This window comes from Schistocerca piceifrons, chromosome 6 (genome assembly GCF_021461385.2).
Source record: "Schistocerca piceifrons isolate TAMUIC-IGC-003096 chromosome 6, iqSchPice1.1, whole genome shotgun sequence".
NCBI lineage: Eukaryota > Metazoa > Arthropoda > Insecta > Orthoptera > Acrididae > Schistocerca > Schistocerca piceifrons.
Window position 1 is genome coordinate 401,946,833 of NC_060143.1, and position 14,825 is coordinate 401,961,657.

The following is a 14,825-nucleotide window of genomic DNA, read 5'->3' on the forward strand; positions in this document are numbered from 1 at the left end:
CCCACTCCAACTCACTCATTACTCGTGGAAGACATTCTTACCAGGTCCCGTAAGAGTACGGGAATATGTGTGCATCCGCACAGAAGAAGAAGGTCATGGCCGGTATTGCAAGAACTGGTATACTTATATGGATATGGTGTCTGTTCTTTGCGTGCAACTCATTCCACGCAACGAGTGGCGCAACCCAGTGTCGTCGTGTAAGCTAAGCTTTGAATGCGTCGCGACAAGGGAACCACAGAGTCGTTTGTTTTCAGTTAGAGGTTGGCTTTTCTACACTAATTTGCGATGTCAGTAGAACTCGACACGCGATAAGGCAAGGGAACTGGTGCTCACATGTACTTTACTGGGTCTTTTCTTTAATGTGTTGACTAATTCAGGAACCACTGGGGTTTACGTGGACTTGTCTAATTCTATCATTTCATTTCTAATTCCATCCATCTGTGCCAAGGTATTATTGTGTATGATTAATGAGTGATTTGAGCCTTTGTGCACTTCATAATTATTTTTTCTGCATATTCAGTGATTGGTATCATTTTCATTCATATCACAGTAATAAACAAGATTTCATTGTGACCTTTCGTTTGGTTCCACAGTTTGACGAAACCCTATACCTACGTGAGCTACAGCATTCATATTTCACGTTTTATAGGACCGAACGTTGAAATTCGGATGTTCAATAGTTTCTGTTGTGCTACTTTTTCTTAATATTTCTCACGATCCTGTAGGAGCGGTCTGTTCACTGTATAGACCAGCAGGTTCGGAAGTTGTTAGCATCTCAGTGGCAAGCTAAATGCACTAACGTAGCCTCATGGTATGCAGTGAAATATATTTATAATTTTGGCTTGCTTTGTAGATCGAAAACCAGTTCGTTATAAAAGATAATTATGTGTAATTTTTACTTAAGGCGTTTGATGTCCGATTTTCGCATACACCAGGAAGTTAACACCTCTTGAATGAGCTTTGGAGTTCGCCTACTATGCATCCTTTTTCTTGAAAGTAATAAACAAAAGCTACCAATGAGCTGTCAGGCTCAAACTTTGAAACTAAAACTGGTGACTAATGTGACTCTAGCTCTGTTCCAACAATATTTAAAAAACAAGTGAATGTTTCTATCAGCATGTTAACGTTATATCTAGCTGATATGCAAGCAACAAAATGTATTATTTATTGTCACATGAGTATCTAGAAGGAAATATGCGATATTTGACATCAAAACACAGTTTTTTTAATCGAATATACAAGACTTAGTCCATATTTAAGTCCAAACTTGGAGTTAATAAACACTACTGCAATGAGAAGGAGATCTTTCAGAATACTTACTTCGACCTTGCAGGATCGTTCTTGGTTGATGAACTGAGGAGGATTGTCATTGATATTCACCAGGTTGACCGTGACCGAATTTTTTTCATCACCGATCTGGACATTCCACTCGAACTGTTTCGTGCCACCATTGTCATAGTCACAGGATCCCGTCACCGCCATGGTATACATATTATCAGCGTCCGACCAGGCATACACTATTTTCAGGTCCGTCTCCGCTGAGCTTTTCGGCATTGTAGTCCCTGCGGAAAGAAACTAGTTAAATGAGATTCATTATCATATGTTATGCCGAATGTATTCCTTCCGATTATACTAGAAACATAGTCCTCCAAAATAAGTACAATCAGAAAGAGTCGATACGTTATTTAGATCGTCAGCCCTGAGCCTACGCTACAGGGAATTTTCAAGAATGTGATACATGTCTAGAAAAGAAATATTTGGCTAAATATCTCTGGGCACCTACTGCAGTTCACTCCAAAGAAAGCGACAGCAAGATTAAAATTTAACAAGATTATTAGAGACGGAGGGGTTTCGGAACGGACATTACGGACAACTAAGTGGCCGTGTTTTCTCTCGAAGGACCAGCATGCACCTTATACAATTTAGAAAAGCCATTTAAGTCAGATGCCAGGCATGGATATGTATCGTGCTCCTAATAATGTGAGTCCAGTGCCTCAACCATAGCGCCACCTTGAGAAGAAAACCTTCAGACGAAATTTTTCTTTGAATATTAAATTTATATATATGTAAAAGTGACTTGCATATGTTACGGAATTTAAGTTCTGTGCCCACATAAATTAATATCGATGATAAAATCAGTCGATCAGAGAGAGACAGCTGAAGGACAGTGAAGTCGAGAGAGAGTAATGGCGCTCATTGTGTTGGTTGGTGGCACGATGCACGTCATGCACAAGAGGGTGTGCGGCGTATATAGTAAGCGTACACATTTGAAAGTGAGTGAGTCGTAAGACGAGTAAAGGAGTCTTAGGCGGCTGGTGGTAACTTGTTGCGTGAGAGAGATACGTAAAGTTGCTATAGTGGACGTTAAAAAAATTTATCATCTGTGTGGAATGTGATTTAACTTGAGTATGTACTGGTGAAATTCAAAGGGTAACGTATGAAAGGACCTGTTGAAGAGTGTGTGTATTCGATGTGCTACTATTAAAGAAGAAAGGATGTTATTTGAAAGGTCACTTATATGACTGGTGTTGTGGAAGGAAGAACATATGTTAGTGGTTAACTATCAGGGCGTAGTACGGCGAATTCATTGTAATTCATAATCAGTAAACGATTGCCCATTTTCTTATAATAAAAAACTGAATGTGAGATCTGCACGATGTATGAATTTAATACCCAACATCGTGCCACGAACTGTACTACATAAAACTGATTTTCAGAAAGTGAAAAATTACAGCGATTCATCACTCATTTATCAGCCACCCATAATTTAACAGTGAATTTTGTGATCGGAAAAGCCAGACGTTGCTACTGGCTGGAGCAGCATCCTCAACACCTATATACGTCATCAGGCACGGAAAATTTCCTTGCTTACCTCTTCGGTCACTAAAAACATCATCATTTTCTTTGGCCTTTTGCCCTGCTTCAATGCGAGGTCGGCCCTGTTACTATGGATTTGGTGGTGTTAGTTGCTGAGGATGGCCGGATGCCCTTCATGTCGCGACCCTGAACACTCTAGGATGGAATTAATGTACCCCAGCTGTCTGCGTCTAGTGTAAGCCATGAAATACTGCGAACGCGTTCAGATGTCTGCGAGTCGTGTAACTGAGGCGGAACGTGGGGACTAGCCCGATATTCACCTAGCGGGACGTGGAAAACCGCCTAAAAATCGCATCCAGGCCGGCCGGTATATCGGCACTTGTCATTAATTCGCCTGGCGGATTCGATCCAGGACCGTCGCTCCTACCCGAGTTCAGGAAGCAGTGCATTAGCGCTGACGGCTACCCTGGCGGGTTTTGGTCACGAAAAACATTGACAGTTAATAGAAACGAACCAAGTAAAGTATCTCATGTGTACATTCAGAATATAGGAAGTATTTGCATACTTAGTTAAAAGCTTCCTTCTCTTGCTTAACTAAACAAGCTAATTATTTACAATCATTCTCGTAGGCGAAATTACACAAACATTTGATAGATTTACTTGATCATTCTGGAGCACGTATGTTTCAATCAGACTTTAGAAATTGTACATATTCTTGTAGTTGGCTGTCAGTTAAAGAGAACCTTTTTATTACCCAATAAAAATCTCGCTAATTATGTGTAGCATTACAATTTTACTAATGTAAGACAAATTGATTATATATATCTTTTAATTTTACATGTGCCAGTGTTGTGTATGTAGAGGAATTTTGTGTGTATTGTGGATTCAATTTTACAAAAAGCCGGCCGGTGTGGCCAGGCGGTTCTAGGCTCTTCAGTCTGGAACCGCGCGACCGTTACGGCCGCAGGTTCGAATCCTACCTCTGGCATGGATGTGTGTGATGTCCTTAGGTTAGTTAGGTTTAAGTAGTTCTAAGTTCTAGGGGACTGATGACCTCAGATGTTAAGTCCCATAGTGCTCAGAGCCATTTGAACCATTTGACGTCCTTAGGTTAGTTAGGTTTAAGTAGTTCTAAGTTCTAGGGGACTGATGACCACAGATGTTAAGTCCCATAGTGCTCAGAGCCATTTGAGCCATTTGAACCTAACTAACCTAAGAACGTCACACACAGCCATGCCCGAGGCAGGATTCGAACCTGCGACCGTAGCAGTCGCGCGGTTCCGGACTGTTCAATTTTACAAGGAAATAAAGACTGGCAGGAGGCGAACATTGGTAAGGGAGGAAAAAACTGTTATAACCCAGCTCTGTCATTCCAGACATACAGCTAGAAGTCTGTAGAGCATGATATTGCTCCTGTTACAGTGTTTACTTTTGGAGAAGTATTTCCATCAAGTTCAGCTTCATACAGTCACGTAGCTCATCAGCTTTCGCTTTCGCCGCAACTCACCAAGGCAAACACCGTTCGTCAGACATAGGCGTCGTCCAGACCACGCAAACGTTGCCGCTTACATCTCCACGAAACACTTCCTGTAGCTCTGTAGGCCAACGACAGCGCTGACTACATCACCGTATGCGACATTACTGATTCGTTCTTGCGGTCAGTGGCTCCTGCATGACAGCACGGAAGTTAGCGCCTATAGTCGGATCGTTACGTCATTGACCATTGTATCTAAACAGAATCAGTCTTGTTCGACGATTAACAAGAAGACTTTTTTTTCTATGTGTAGGTCCATAGACCTTAGCGAATATTTTCTCTATCTACAAGGTAGTAGATCCGATTTATCAGCCCCACGTGGAGGGTTTCAAAAGCTCGCTGCACTAATGAGTTTCATCTTCGCTTTCGAAACTGATAAGGATTTTACGATAACCTTGGCAAGAGTGCCCCACAAACATATCACACCACGCTAATGCAGCTCTTACTAGTTTGCAATGTCTTATTTGAAAAATAAACGATAGATGGCGGTACTAGGGAAGATTTTAGGAGCAGAAGAAGGAAACAGTGGATGAAGAGAAATAAAGATATTTACAGACAGACAGCGAAGGTAACACAGTCGATGCAAAGGAGATTATAAAACGGATGACGAAATAAAAAGTTCCAAATCATTGGAAGGAAATTTTGAATCAAAGGTATTTTTCGAACTGAGTACTTCCTTTAAAAAAAAAGGATAGTAGCTAACAATATTTAGTCGGAAGATAAAGTTGACAAAAGTAGAACCTTAGTTAAACCACTAAAGAGTGCAAAAGTCAAACTTTCCAAGTGCCGTTTCCCCACAAAACACGTTGTCAATGCTGTTGTGTTCCCGATATGCTGTTGCATGATCCTAGCCTTGTTCCAAGTGCAAATCAAGGAGAAAATGTTTCAGACATTCATTACTTGATTAACTTGATCTTTGTGTGAAACAGTGCCTACCCCTGGTTTTACAAGTGTCATTCGTCAAGGTTTCCTCCATTTAGCCTGGAATAGCTTTTAGAGATAACACACAAGCTTCTAATGAGTGGTCACAGCTTTTAAAGGGCCAACTGAGACTTCGTAATTACAGAGAAGCGAAGTTCCGGGAGACTTACACAAGAGTCAGCTAATGCTACGAACGCATTCGACGTAATTCCAAAGCGTGCAGTCCACACTGCTATCATCGTAAAGATTCTGTTGAAATACTGATGTTGAAACTGTTCAAATGTGTGTGAATTCCTGAGGGACCAAACTGCTGAGGATGATCAAAGCATCTCAAAAAGCTATTAAAATTCTTACTCTGAAAGAGAAGCTCGGAAAAAGCGAATGTATTGTAAACAGGAAAGACCACGACTGATGTATGCTTTGCCATACTTCATGTGAAAGATCGGGCATGTTCATTAGCTGCAAATTAGAAATACTCGCTGACAATGTTGCCACGTCTTCCTCAACAGTACACCGAGCTCTACAGTAAACTTTGCAACATCTGATCCCAAGAATGGAGTTGTGCAAGTAAATGAAGTCAATATGAGAGATTTTATTCCTTGAATTTCGTTTTGTTATTCTCTTACAAAAAATTAAAAGCTATGAGAAATGGTCTTCTGTGTCTACAATTCTAATAGTTATAACATTACTACTTTGATTCCGTACTTGTGTCACCACTAATAAACCGCAGTGCCTCAGTATTAATGGCACTTGAAACAGACACTAAATCCCCAAGATTGGCGATCTTTTACAGAAGCTCGAAATTTAGCGCGGACTTCAATGCGAGATGCTTATAACAGTTTCCACGACAAAACTTTGTCTCGAAACCTGGCAGAAAATCCAAAGCGATTCTGGTCGTATGTGAAATATGTTAGCGGCAAGAAATAATCAATGCCTTCTCTGCGCGATAGCAATGGAGACACTATCGAAGACAGTGCTGCCAAAGCAGAGTTACTAAACACAGCCTTCCGAAATGCCTTCACAAATTAGACGAAGTAAATATTCCAGAATTCGAATCGAGAACAGCTGCCAACATGAGTAACGTAGAAGCAAATATTCTCGGAGTAGTGAAGCAACTTAAATCACTTAATAAAAGCAAGTCTTCTGGTCAAGACTGTATACCAATTAGGTTCCTTTCGGAGTATGCTGATGCAGTAGCTCCATACTTAACAATCATATACAACCGTTCGCTCGAAGAAACATCCGTGCCCAAAGACTGGAAAGTTTCACAGGTCACACCAATATTCAAGAAACGTAGTAGGAGTAATCCACTAAATTACAGGTCAATATCGTTAACGTCGATATGCAGCAGGATTTTAGAACATATATTGTGTTCGAACGTAATGAATTACTTCGAAGAAAACGGTCTATTGACACACAGTCAAAATGGGTTTAGAAAACATCGTTCTTGTGAAATACAACTAGCTCTTTATTCACATGAAGTGCTGAGTGCTATTGACAAGGGATTTCAGGTCGATTCCGTATTTCTGGATTTCCGGAAGGCTTTTGACACTGTACCACACAAGCGGCCCGTAGTGAAATTGCGTACTTACGGAATATCGTCTCAGTTATGTGACTGGATATGTGATTTCCTGTCAGAGAGGTCACAGTTCGTTGTAATTGAGGGAAAGTCATCGAGTAAAATAGAAGTGCTTTCTGGCGTTCCCCAAGGCAGTGTTAGAGGCCCTTTGCTATTCCTTATCTATATAAACGATCTGGGAGACAATCTGAGCAGCCGTCTTCGGTTGTTTGCAGATGACGCTGTCGTTTATCGACTAATAAAGTCATCAGAAGATCAAAACAAACTGCAAAACTATTTAGAAGAAATATCGAAATGGTGCGAAAAGTGGCAGTTGACCTTAAATAACGAAAAGTGTGAGGTCATCCACATGAGTGCTAAAAAGAACGCGTTAAACTTCGGTTACACGATAAACCAGTCTAATCTAAAAGCCGTAAATTCAACTAAATACCTAGGAATCACAATTACGAACAATTTAAATTGGAAGGAACACACAGAAAATGTTGTGGGGAAGGCTAACCAAAGACTGCATTTCATTGGCAGGACACTTGGAAAATGTAACAGACCTACTAAGGAGACTGCCTACATTACGCTTGCCCGTCCTCTTTTGGAATACTGTTGCACGGTGTGGGATCCTTACCAGATAGGACTGACAGAGTACATCGAAAAAGTTCAAAGAAAGGCAGCACATTTTGTATTACTGCGAAATATGGGAGAGAGTGTCACAGAAATGATAGAGGATTTGGGATAGACATCATTAAAAGAAAGGCGTTTTTCGTTGTGACGGAACCTTCTCACGAAATTCCAATCACCAACTTTCTCCTCCGAATGCGAAAATATTTTGTTGACACCGACTTACATAGGGAGGAACGATCACAAAGGTAAAATAAGGGAAATCAGAGCTCGTACGGAAAGTGTAGGTGTTCATTCTTCTCACCGCGCTATACGAGATTGGAATAATAGAGAATTGTGAAGGTGGTTCGATGAAGCCTCTGCCAGGCACTTAAATGTGATTTGAAGAGTGTCCATGTAGATGTAGATGTAGATGTAGATGTAGAAAAACTTCGTTTTTTTTCTCTTTGTTTCACCAGTCTTCTGAATGATATGATGTGACCCGCCACTGATTCCTCTCCCGTGCTAACCCCTCCATCGAAAGCAGCCCTTCATTCTACAGCCCTACATTCTTCAGTTATTTGTTGGATGTATTCAGATCTCTGTTTCCCCCTATAGTTTTTGCCCTTCACAGCTCCATTTAGTATCGTGGTACGTCTCTGCCGACGCTGAATCGTATCTTGTGCTCTGGCTCTGAGCACTATGGATCTTCTGAGGTCATCAGTCCCGTAGAACTTAGAACTACTTAAACCTAACTAACCTAAGGACACCACACACATTCATGCCCGCGGCAGGATTCGAACCTGCGACCGTAGCGGTCGCACGGTTCCAGACTGCAGCACCTAGAGCCGCTCGGTCACACCGGCCGGCTATATGTTGTGCGAAGGATCCATTAGTGTTTGGTTAGTGCTGCATATGTAGGGTTGCCATCGGCCCGACATATCGGGACCGTCAACGTTATGAACCTTCTTGTCCAGACATCCTGACAAGACTCAATTTTATCCCGGTTATGTAAAATACTTTTTTTACAAGCTTGGCTCAAGTACTGAGGTAACGCCATCTGTTAGCGCTACATGTAAATGCAGCCTCAGATCATTTTATTTATGTCAACACGTTTGTGTTAAGTTGGATTTACTTTCTTGAGGAAACCAAAATACACAAATAGCAAAGTGCTAAAATTATGCTAGTATTTGTTTTCTATTCCTGCACATAATGCCACTGTGGAAAGAGTATTATCGCTTATGTTGACCCAGTAGACTCACGAAAGAAATCGACTGCTGCCAGGGACTGTGAAATCAATCTAACAGTGCCAGTTTAACTACAAGATGATTAGCATGGAGTTTTATAAACAAGTAAAACGGCAAAGAGACTTGCTGAAAATGGTAAATTCTCCCGAAAAATGTGGTGGACCAATTACTTCTGTCCCAAAAAGTTCCATGCAATTGTGTTGTAAATAAAAAGTAATTATATTAAATGAATTTTATACGTCGTTTCTACACTCGTATCTCAGAGTGTCCCGACGAGATCCCAGCTAGATATGGCAACTCTGTTTGTATTGGAAGTGCGTATTTCCATAGCATCGTTATGGCGTCTAAAGAAATTTAAAGTAAAAGGGGGCAAGCCCAAGAATTGCGATCCAAAATTCCAGACACATGAAAAAAGAAAGCCGGACAAGGAACTGGAAGTTTGGCAACAGCCAACAGTTCTGTTGTGACGTGGTGCGCTCTGATTGGAGGACATTTCCAATACGTGAAGTGTCAATCAACATGTAAATTTAATCAGACTTTAGTATGTGAATAGCACAGCCAAGCGAAAAAATATTTCAGAACAGAAACTGAGTTCTACGAGAACTGCGTTACTTTGAATAGTAGAGTAGCACCCATTCTCTCCGTGTTGAGCCCGCATCTCGTGGTCGTGCGGTAGCGTTCTCGCTTCCCACGCCCGGTTCCCGGGTTCGATTCCCGGCGGGGTCAGGGATTTTCTCTGCCTCGTAATGGCTGGGTGTTGTGTGCTGTCCTTAGGTTAGTTAGGTTTAAGTAGTTCTAAGTTCTAGGGGACTGATTACCATAGATGTTAAGTCCCATAGTGCTCAGAGCCATTTGAACCATTTTCTCCGTGTTGATCTGAGGCGTTCTACTTGAACAGTACAACATTTCTAGCATCGGTAGTGCCAAACGAGAAAGAGCACCCTGCAATAAAACTACTGCTAGACGAATTAGGCAACGTCAGTAATCTTTCCAGCCGTCTACAGAGCAGAGTAAGAACGTCATTAGTCCTGCATATGTGACGCCATTTATTTCGAAACGGCCCGTTTACAAATGGACGAATTTATCTTTATTTCCAATTGTATGTTAGTACTGATTAGTAACATATAGCCAATGCACCAACTGCATTTTACTGGATTTATGCATTTATTACTTAAGTAGATAGTATGTTGTAGGATAATTACAGCAAGCTGCTAAAAGCTTTTGTTTTAAAAACTTGCCAGTATTTTAAAATTATAAACATGCGGTATTCGGCATGGAAAAGAATTTAAAAATTCTGTCAGAAGATGACCGGCAGGTTACGAACGACCCTGTGGTCGGGCCAGTATTATAGTTTCTAGCAAAAACTACGCAAACAGCTGTATTTTGAACCAGTTTTATTACGGCGCAACCGGATTCGTGGCTTGTAGTCACATCATCAGGTGCCTATCTAAACAACGAGAAATAAACAATGACAGTGATCGAATGCCTATTCATGAAAGTCGTACCAGAGGCATAAGCACCCAATTATGAGAAAACAAAGACAGAAGTTTACTTACAAATATTAAAACAAGGTAAACAACTTGGCGAAGAATATAGAAGGCCCACTCCTTTATAATTAAAACCGTAATGTCCATCGGACGTGCACTAGTAACATGGTATAGGATGTTCACCGTCGCTCAACTTTTCATCCCTTGGCTTTCCTCTCTACGGACGTTCTGTTTTTAACTATGAAGATTGGGCTTTTTTATAGTCTACCATGTTGTTGACCACGTTTTAATAGTTGCAAGTGCACTTTTGGTTTTATCTCTTCTCATAATTAGGTGCTTATGGGTCGGTAATTGCTTTGATGTGTAGGAGTTCAGTCACTATCCCTACTGATTTGTTATTGTTCAGGAATGCACCTGATGATGTTGTTACAAGCCACGAAACCGCTAGTGGCTTAATAAAATGGATTCAGAACAAAACTGTTTGCGTAGTTACTGCTAGAAAATGTAGTTACAGAATATTAAAACAAAAACTCTTAGCAACTTGATGTGCTTATTTACCACAAAATGTCTTTTATGAAACTTGTCGCGCACGGTTTTAGGAAGACTTTATTACTTAATAAAGTGATGTGCAAATCAACCAATTCTAACGAAACTTATTCTTTAAGAAGAAGACGACAGTAAAGCTAATGGAAAAGAAGTTTCTGCCACCGGCGTCGATCTGTGGAGGAGCCGTTGAAAAACATCCAAGTCCTTATTCCTGTTCTACTTATGTTATTGTACTAGTTTACGTCCAATTCTGATAGTCTAACGCTATTTGTCTAACGCTAATAATACAGTACAAGGATTTAAAAGCTATTTTTTAAGTTGTAGGAGTCGTCTCCTTGACAGGGAACATACGGCAATCAATAACCTCCAATCATTATTAAACTTTGCTTAGAAGATAGATTAAGGAAAGGTAAATCTACGTTTCTAGCATTTGTAGACTTAGAGAAAGCTTTTGACAATCTTGAGTGGAATACTCTCTTTCAAATTGTGAAGATGGCACGGGTAAAATACAGGGAGTGAAAGGCTATTCACAATTTGTACAGAAACCAGGTGGCAGTTATAAGGGTCGAGGGGCATGAAAGGGAAGCAGTAGTTAGGAAGGGAGTGAGGGTTGTAGCCTATCCCCGATGTTGTTCATTCAAAAATGGCTCTGAGCACTATGGAACTTAACATCTATGGTCATCAGTCCCCTAGAACTTAGAACTACTTAAACCTAACTAACCTAAGGACATCACACAACACCCAGTCATCACGAGGCAGAGAAAATCCCTGACCCCGCCGGGAATCGAACCCGGGATGTTGTTCAATCTCTCTACCGAGCAAGCAGTAAAGGATACAAAAGAAAAATTTGGAGTAGGCAATAAAATCCATGGAGAAGAAATAAAAACGTCGAGGTTCGCCATAGACAGCAAAGGACCTGGAAGAGCAATTGAACGGAATGGACAGTGTGTTGAAAGGAGGATATAAGATGAACATCAACAAAAGCAAAACGAAGATAATGGAGTGTAGTCGAATTAAGTCAGGTGATGGTGAAGTAATTAGAGTAGGAAATGAGACACTTGAAGTAGTAGAGTTTTATTATTTGGCGAGCAAATTAACTGGAAAAACGTAGACTGGCAATGGCAAGAAAAGCGTTTCTGAAGAAGACAAATTTGTTACTATCGAGTACAGATTTAAGTGTCAGGAAGTCTTTTCTGAAAGTATTTGTATGGAGTGTAGCCATGTACGGAAGTGAAACACGGACGATAAATAGTTTAGACAAGAAGAGAACAGAAGCTTTCGAAATGTGGTGCTACAGAAGAATGCAGAAGATGAGATGGGTAGATCATGTAACTAATGAGGACGTACTAAATAGAATTCGGGAGAAGAGGTGTTTGTCGGCACAACTTGACTAGAAGAAGGGATAGGTTGGTAGGACATGTTCTGAGGCATCAATTTAGTATTGGAGGGCAGCGTAGAGGGTAAAACCCGTAGAGGAAGACCAAGAGATGAACACACTAAGCAAATTCAGAAGGATTTAGGTTGCATTAGGTACTGGGAGATGAAGAAGCTTGCACAGGATACAGTAGCATGGAGAGCTGCGTCAAACCAGTCTCTGGACTGAAGACTACAACAACAATATGCTGTAGCTAATATCTATTTTACTCCAATCACAGATTTTACATGACTAATGTTGTCTAAGGGCCAGTCAGTATCTAGTCTAGCTATACTAAGTTCACATAGTCAGCGTAAGTTACTTGCGCGCCCGGGTCCTTTCCTGGAGTTCCACCAGTTTGAGCGTCTGCGTCATTCACTCGAGCGCTTTTGTTTCGCTAGGTGTAGGACCGAGTCTCCATACACTCGTTAAGACGTATGTCTGACGCTGCTTTTGTATTACTTAAATATGTCCACTGCAATGCTTTCCTCTCAGTTTTACATAAGTTAGCTTGCGTTTGTCGAGGATGTCTCGTTTGCAAATAGTCTCCAGCTTAGTACCATGTTTTCAGGGGATCCCCACACCCATGAAGGCATTGTTGCCTTTGGCTGACAAAGGCATCATCAGACCAGCTAATCAGGAATTTTAATATCTTAGTTATGTTGTAGAGACACATTTCCCGATTACCTGGCTGGCAACTCTTCATGCGACGGCCCCTACAGATAATCTACGTTGGCCTTTCATGCATACTGGTACCCCCTATACCTGCAACTTAAGTCATGTTTAGAGCAACTGAGCGTAGCGCCCAAAGTTTACGGCCATCATGCTGGCGGCACAGGTTCAAATCCCGAATGTATGTACTTTCTGTTTCAACTTCATGATACAGAATACCATTAAATAATATATGTCATGTAAAATTACTCAAAAATAGTCATTTTTTCAGTGTAATTCTCCATAAATAAATCATTACAGCAAACTTTCTTCAAGTGTGTATTCCGTTTGTTGCAGAGTAAATTACAGAGTCGTCTTACTCGCTATCGCTTGCTTCACTAGAACATAACTCCAGATTGTATTTGCGCAGAAGCACCCGAAACACAAATTCGTAGATCATAACGCATATTTAGTGAAGGCTACTGCCCTGAAGGCAAGTGGACGTAACAGAAGCGATACAGCAAAAGATAGTTCGTCTAAATTTAAAAAATATTGTTCTTTCTTCGATCAACTGCGGCGCGTATTTTATCAGTCTCGTGAAAGCAAGTGCCCTAAACTGATGCAGAATTAAAGAAGGTGTTTTATTATGGAATGTTCCCTCGAAGCGATTTCGCTATTACTCTTTAGCAAGCCGGGAGAATTTTTTAGTGAAAATTTTAACCTGCCTTGGAAAAAATAAAAATCACAGGGTTGACAAACTAAGAGTACATTTGGGTGGGATATTTTCTACGTTGCGGGTGCATACTTGTCTTTCACCTACGAATAATCTGCCACACCTACGAAACAATAACGTAGACAACTTTCATCGATATTAATTAAGTAGTGGAGGTCGAGATTAGCGATGAGTACTTTCGTCTGTACTTAGAATCCTTCAGCAGCTGCTAATATTTCGTACATCGCTGAGAAGTCTGTGAAGCTGTTATAGTATGAGGAATTTTAATATGAACAACAAACAGAACACACATCTGAAGAAAATGTGGTGTAGTGATTGATTTGTTAATGAAATTACTACGGTGGAAATGACTATTTCTGAATCATTTCTTGTGATATTACTATGTAATGATATTCTGTACGATGAAAGTGGAAAGAAAGGTAACAGGCTGCGTTTGAACCTATACTGGCAGCGTGGTAGCCCCAAACCCCCCGAACTAGGCTTGCTTGAACGAAATACGATTAACGTTCCCGTATTAGCTGGCGGAAGAAACTGTTCGGTTCAGTAACCTTTCTATTGTTATTGGTTTAAAGTGAAGATATATCGCTAGGTGGCGCGTTTCGCCTGCGGAAGCGAAATGTTTATTCCTAGACTCCTTGTTGCTCAATGGCGAGCGAAGAAAAGTAAGAAAATCGGAATGTGACTGGACTTTGTTACGAGACAGGGTAACGAGAGGACGTGTGTGCAAAGAAACAGTCATTGTTAGTCGCCATATTGGATAATGTGTGTTTTTTGAGATTCTCAGTGATATGTAATGTTAATGTGGAGTTTAGTAACGTTCATATTACAGTCTGTTGCATTTCAAAGGTAATTTCACGTATTTAATTGTGATTAAAGGATTCTGTGATGAACTGTTATGTACTATAAGCTTGTATGGGACTTGGAACATTTGGCGGTCGATGTCTGCTGTAGAACCTGCTTCAATAACACGGTCAAAGGATTAGTGAAAGTTTTCTCTGCTAAAAAGAACTCATTTCACTCGCAGACAATCATCGAATGACCAAATGCGAGTGGCAGTGTTCCATTTCGAGAAGATCCTATAGAAGTTTCCTTTCTCTTATATTTCAAGAATTTTACAGGCAACCGTCGGAGTCGGCAGCTGCTTCTCCACCATGAGATTAACTTGTCTACGTGTACGAAATTACGTATGCTGTGGGAGTACTCGACACCGATCAAGATAGCTTCCTTCACAGACATACAAACAGAGACTCTACAAACACTAGTCCATTAACAACGAGTTTAATACTGCTAGCTATAAAACATCAA

The 14,825-nt window shown here is 40.7% G+C and overlaps 1 protein-coding gene across 1 annotated transcript in view; it reads right to left on the reverse strand.

Annotated features, from left to right (window-relative positions):
* The window catches only part of LOC124803347 (cadherin-87A-like), a 146,356-nt gene that overhangs the window by 101,429 nt on the left and 30,102 nt on the right, over positions 1-14,825 (reverse strand). Inside the window, exon 3 of the mRNA XM_047264533.1 lies at positions 1,321-1,562. Within this exon, the coding sequence (XP_047120489.1) occupies positions 1,321-1,562 (242 nt within the window). The remainder of the gene's footprint in view (positions 1-1,320; positions 1,563-14,825) is intronic.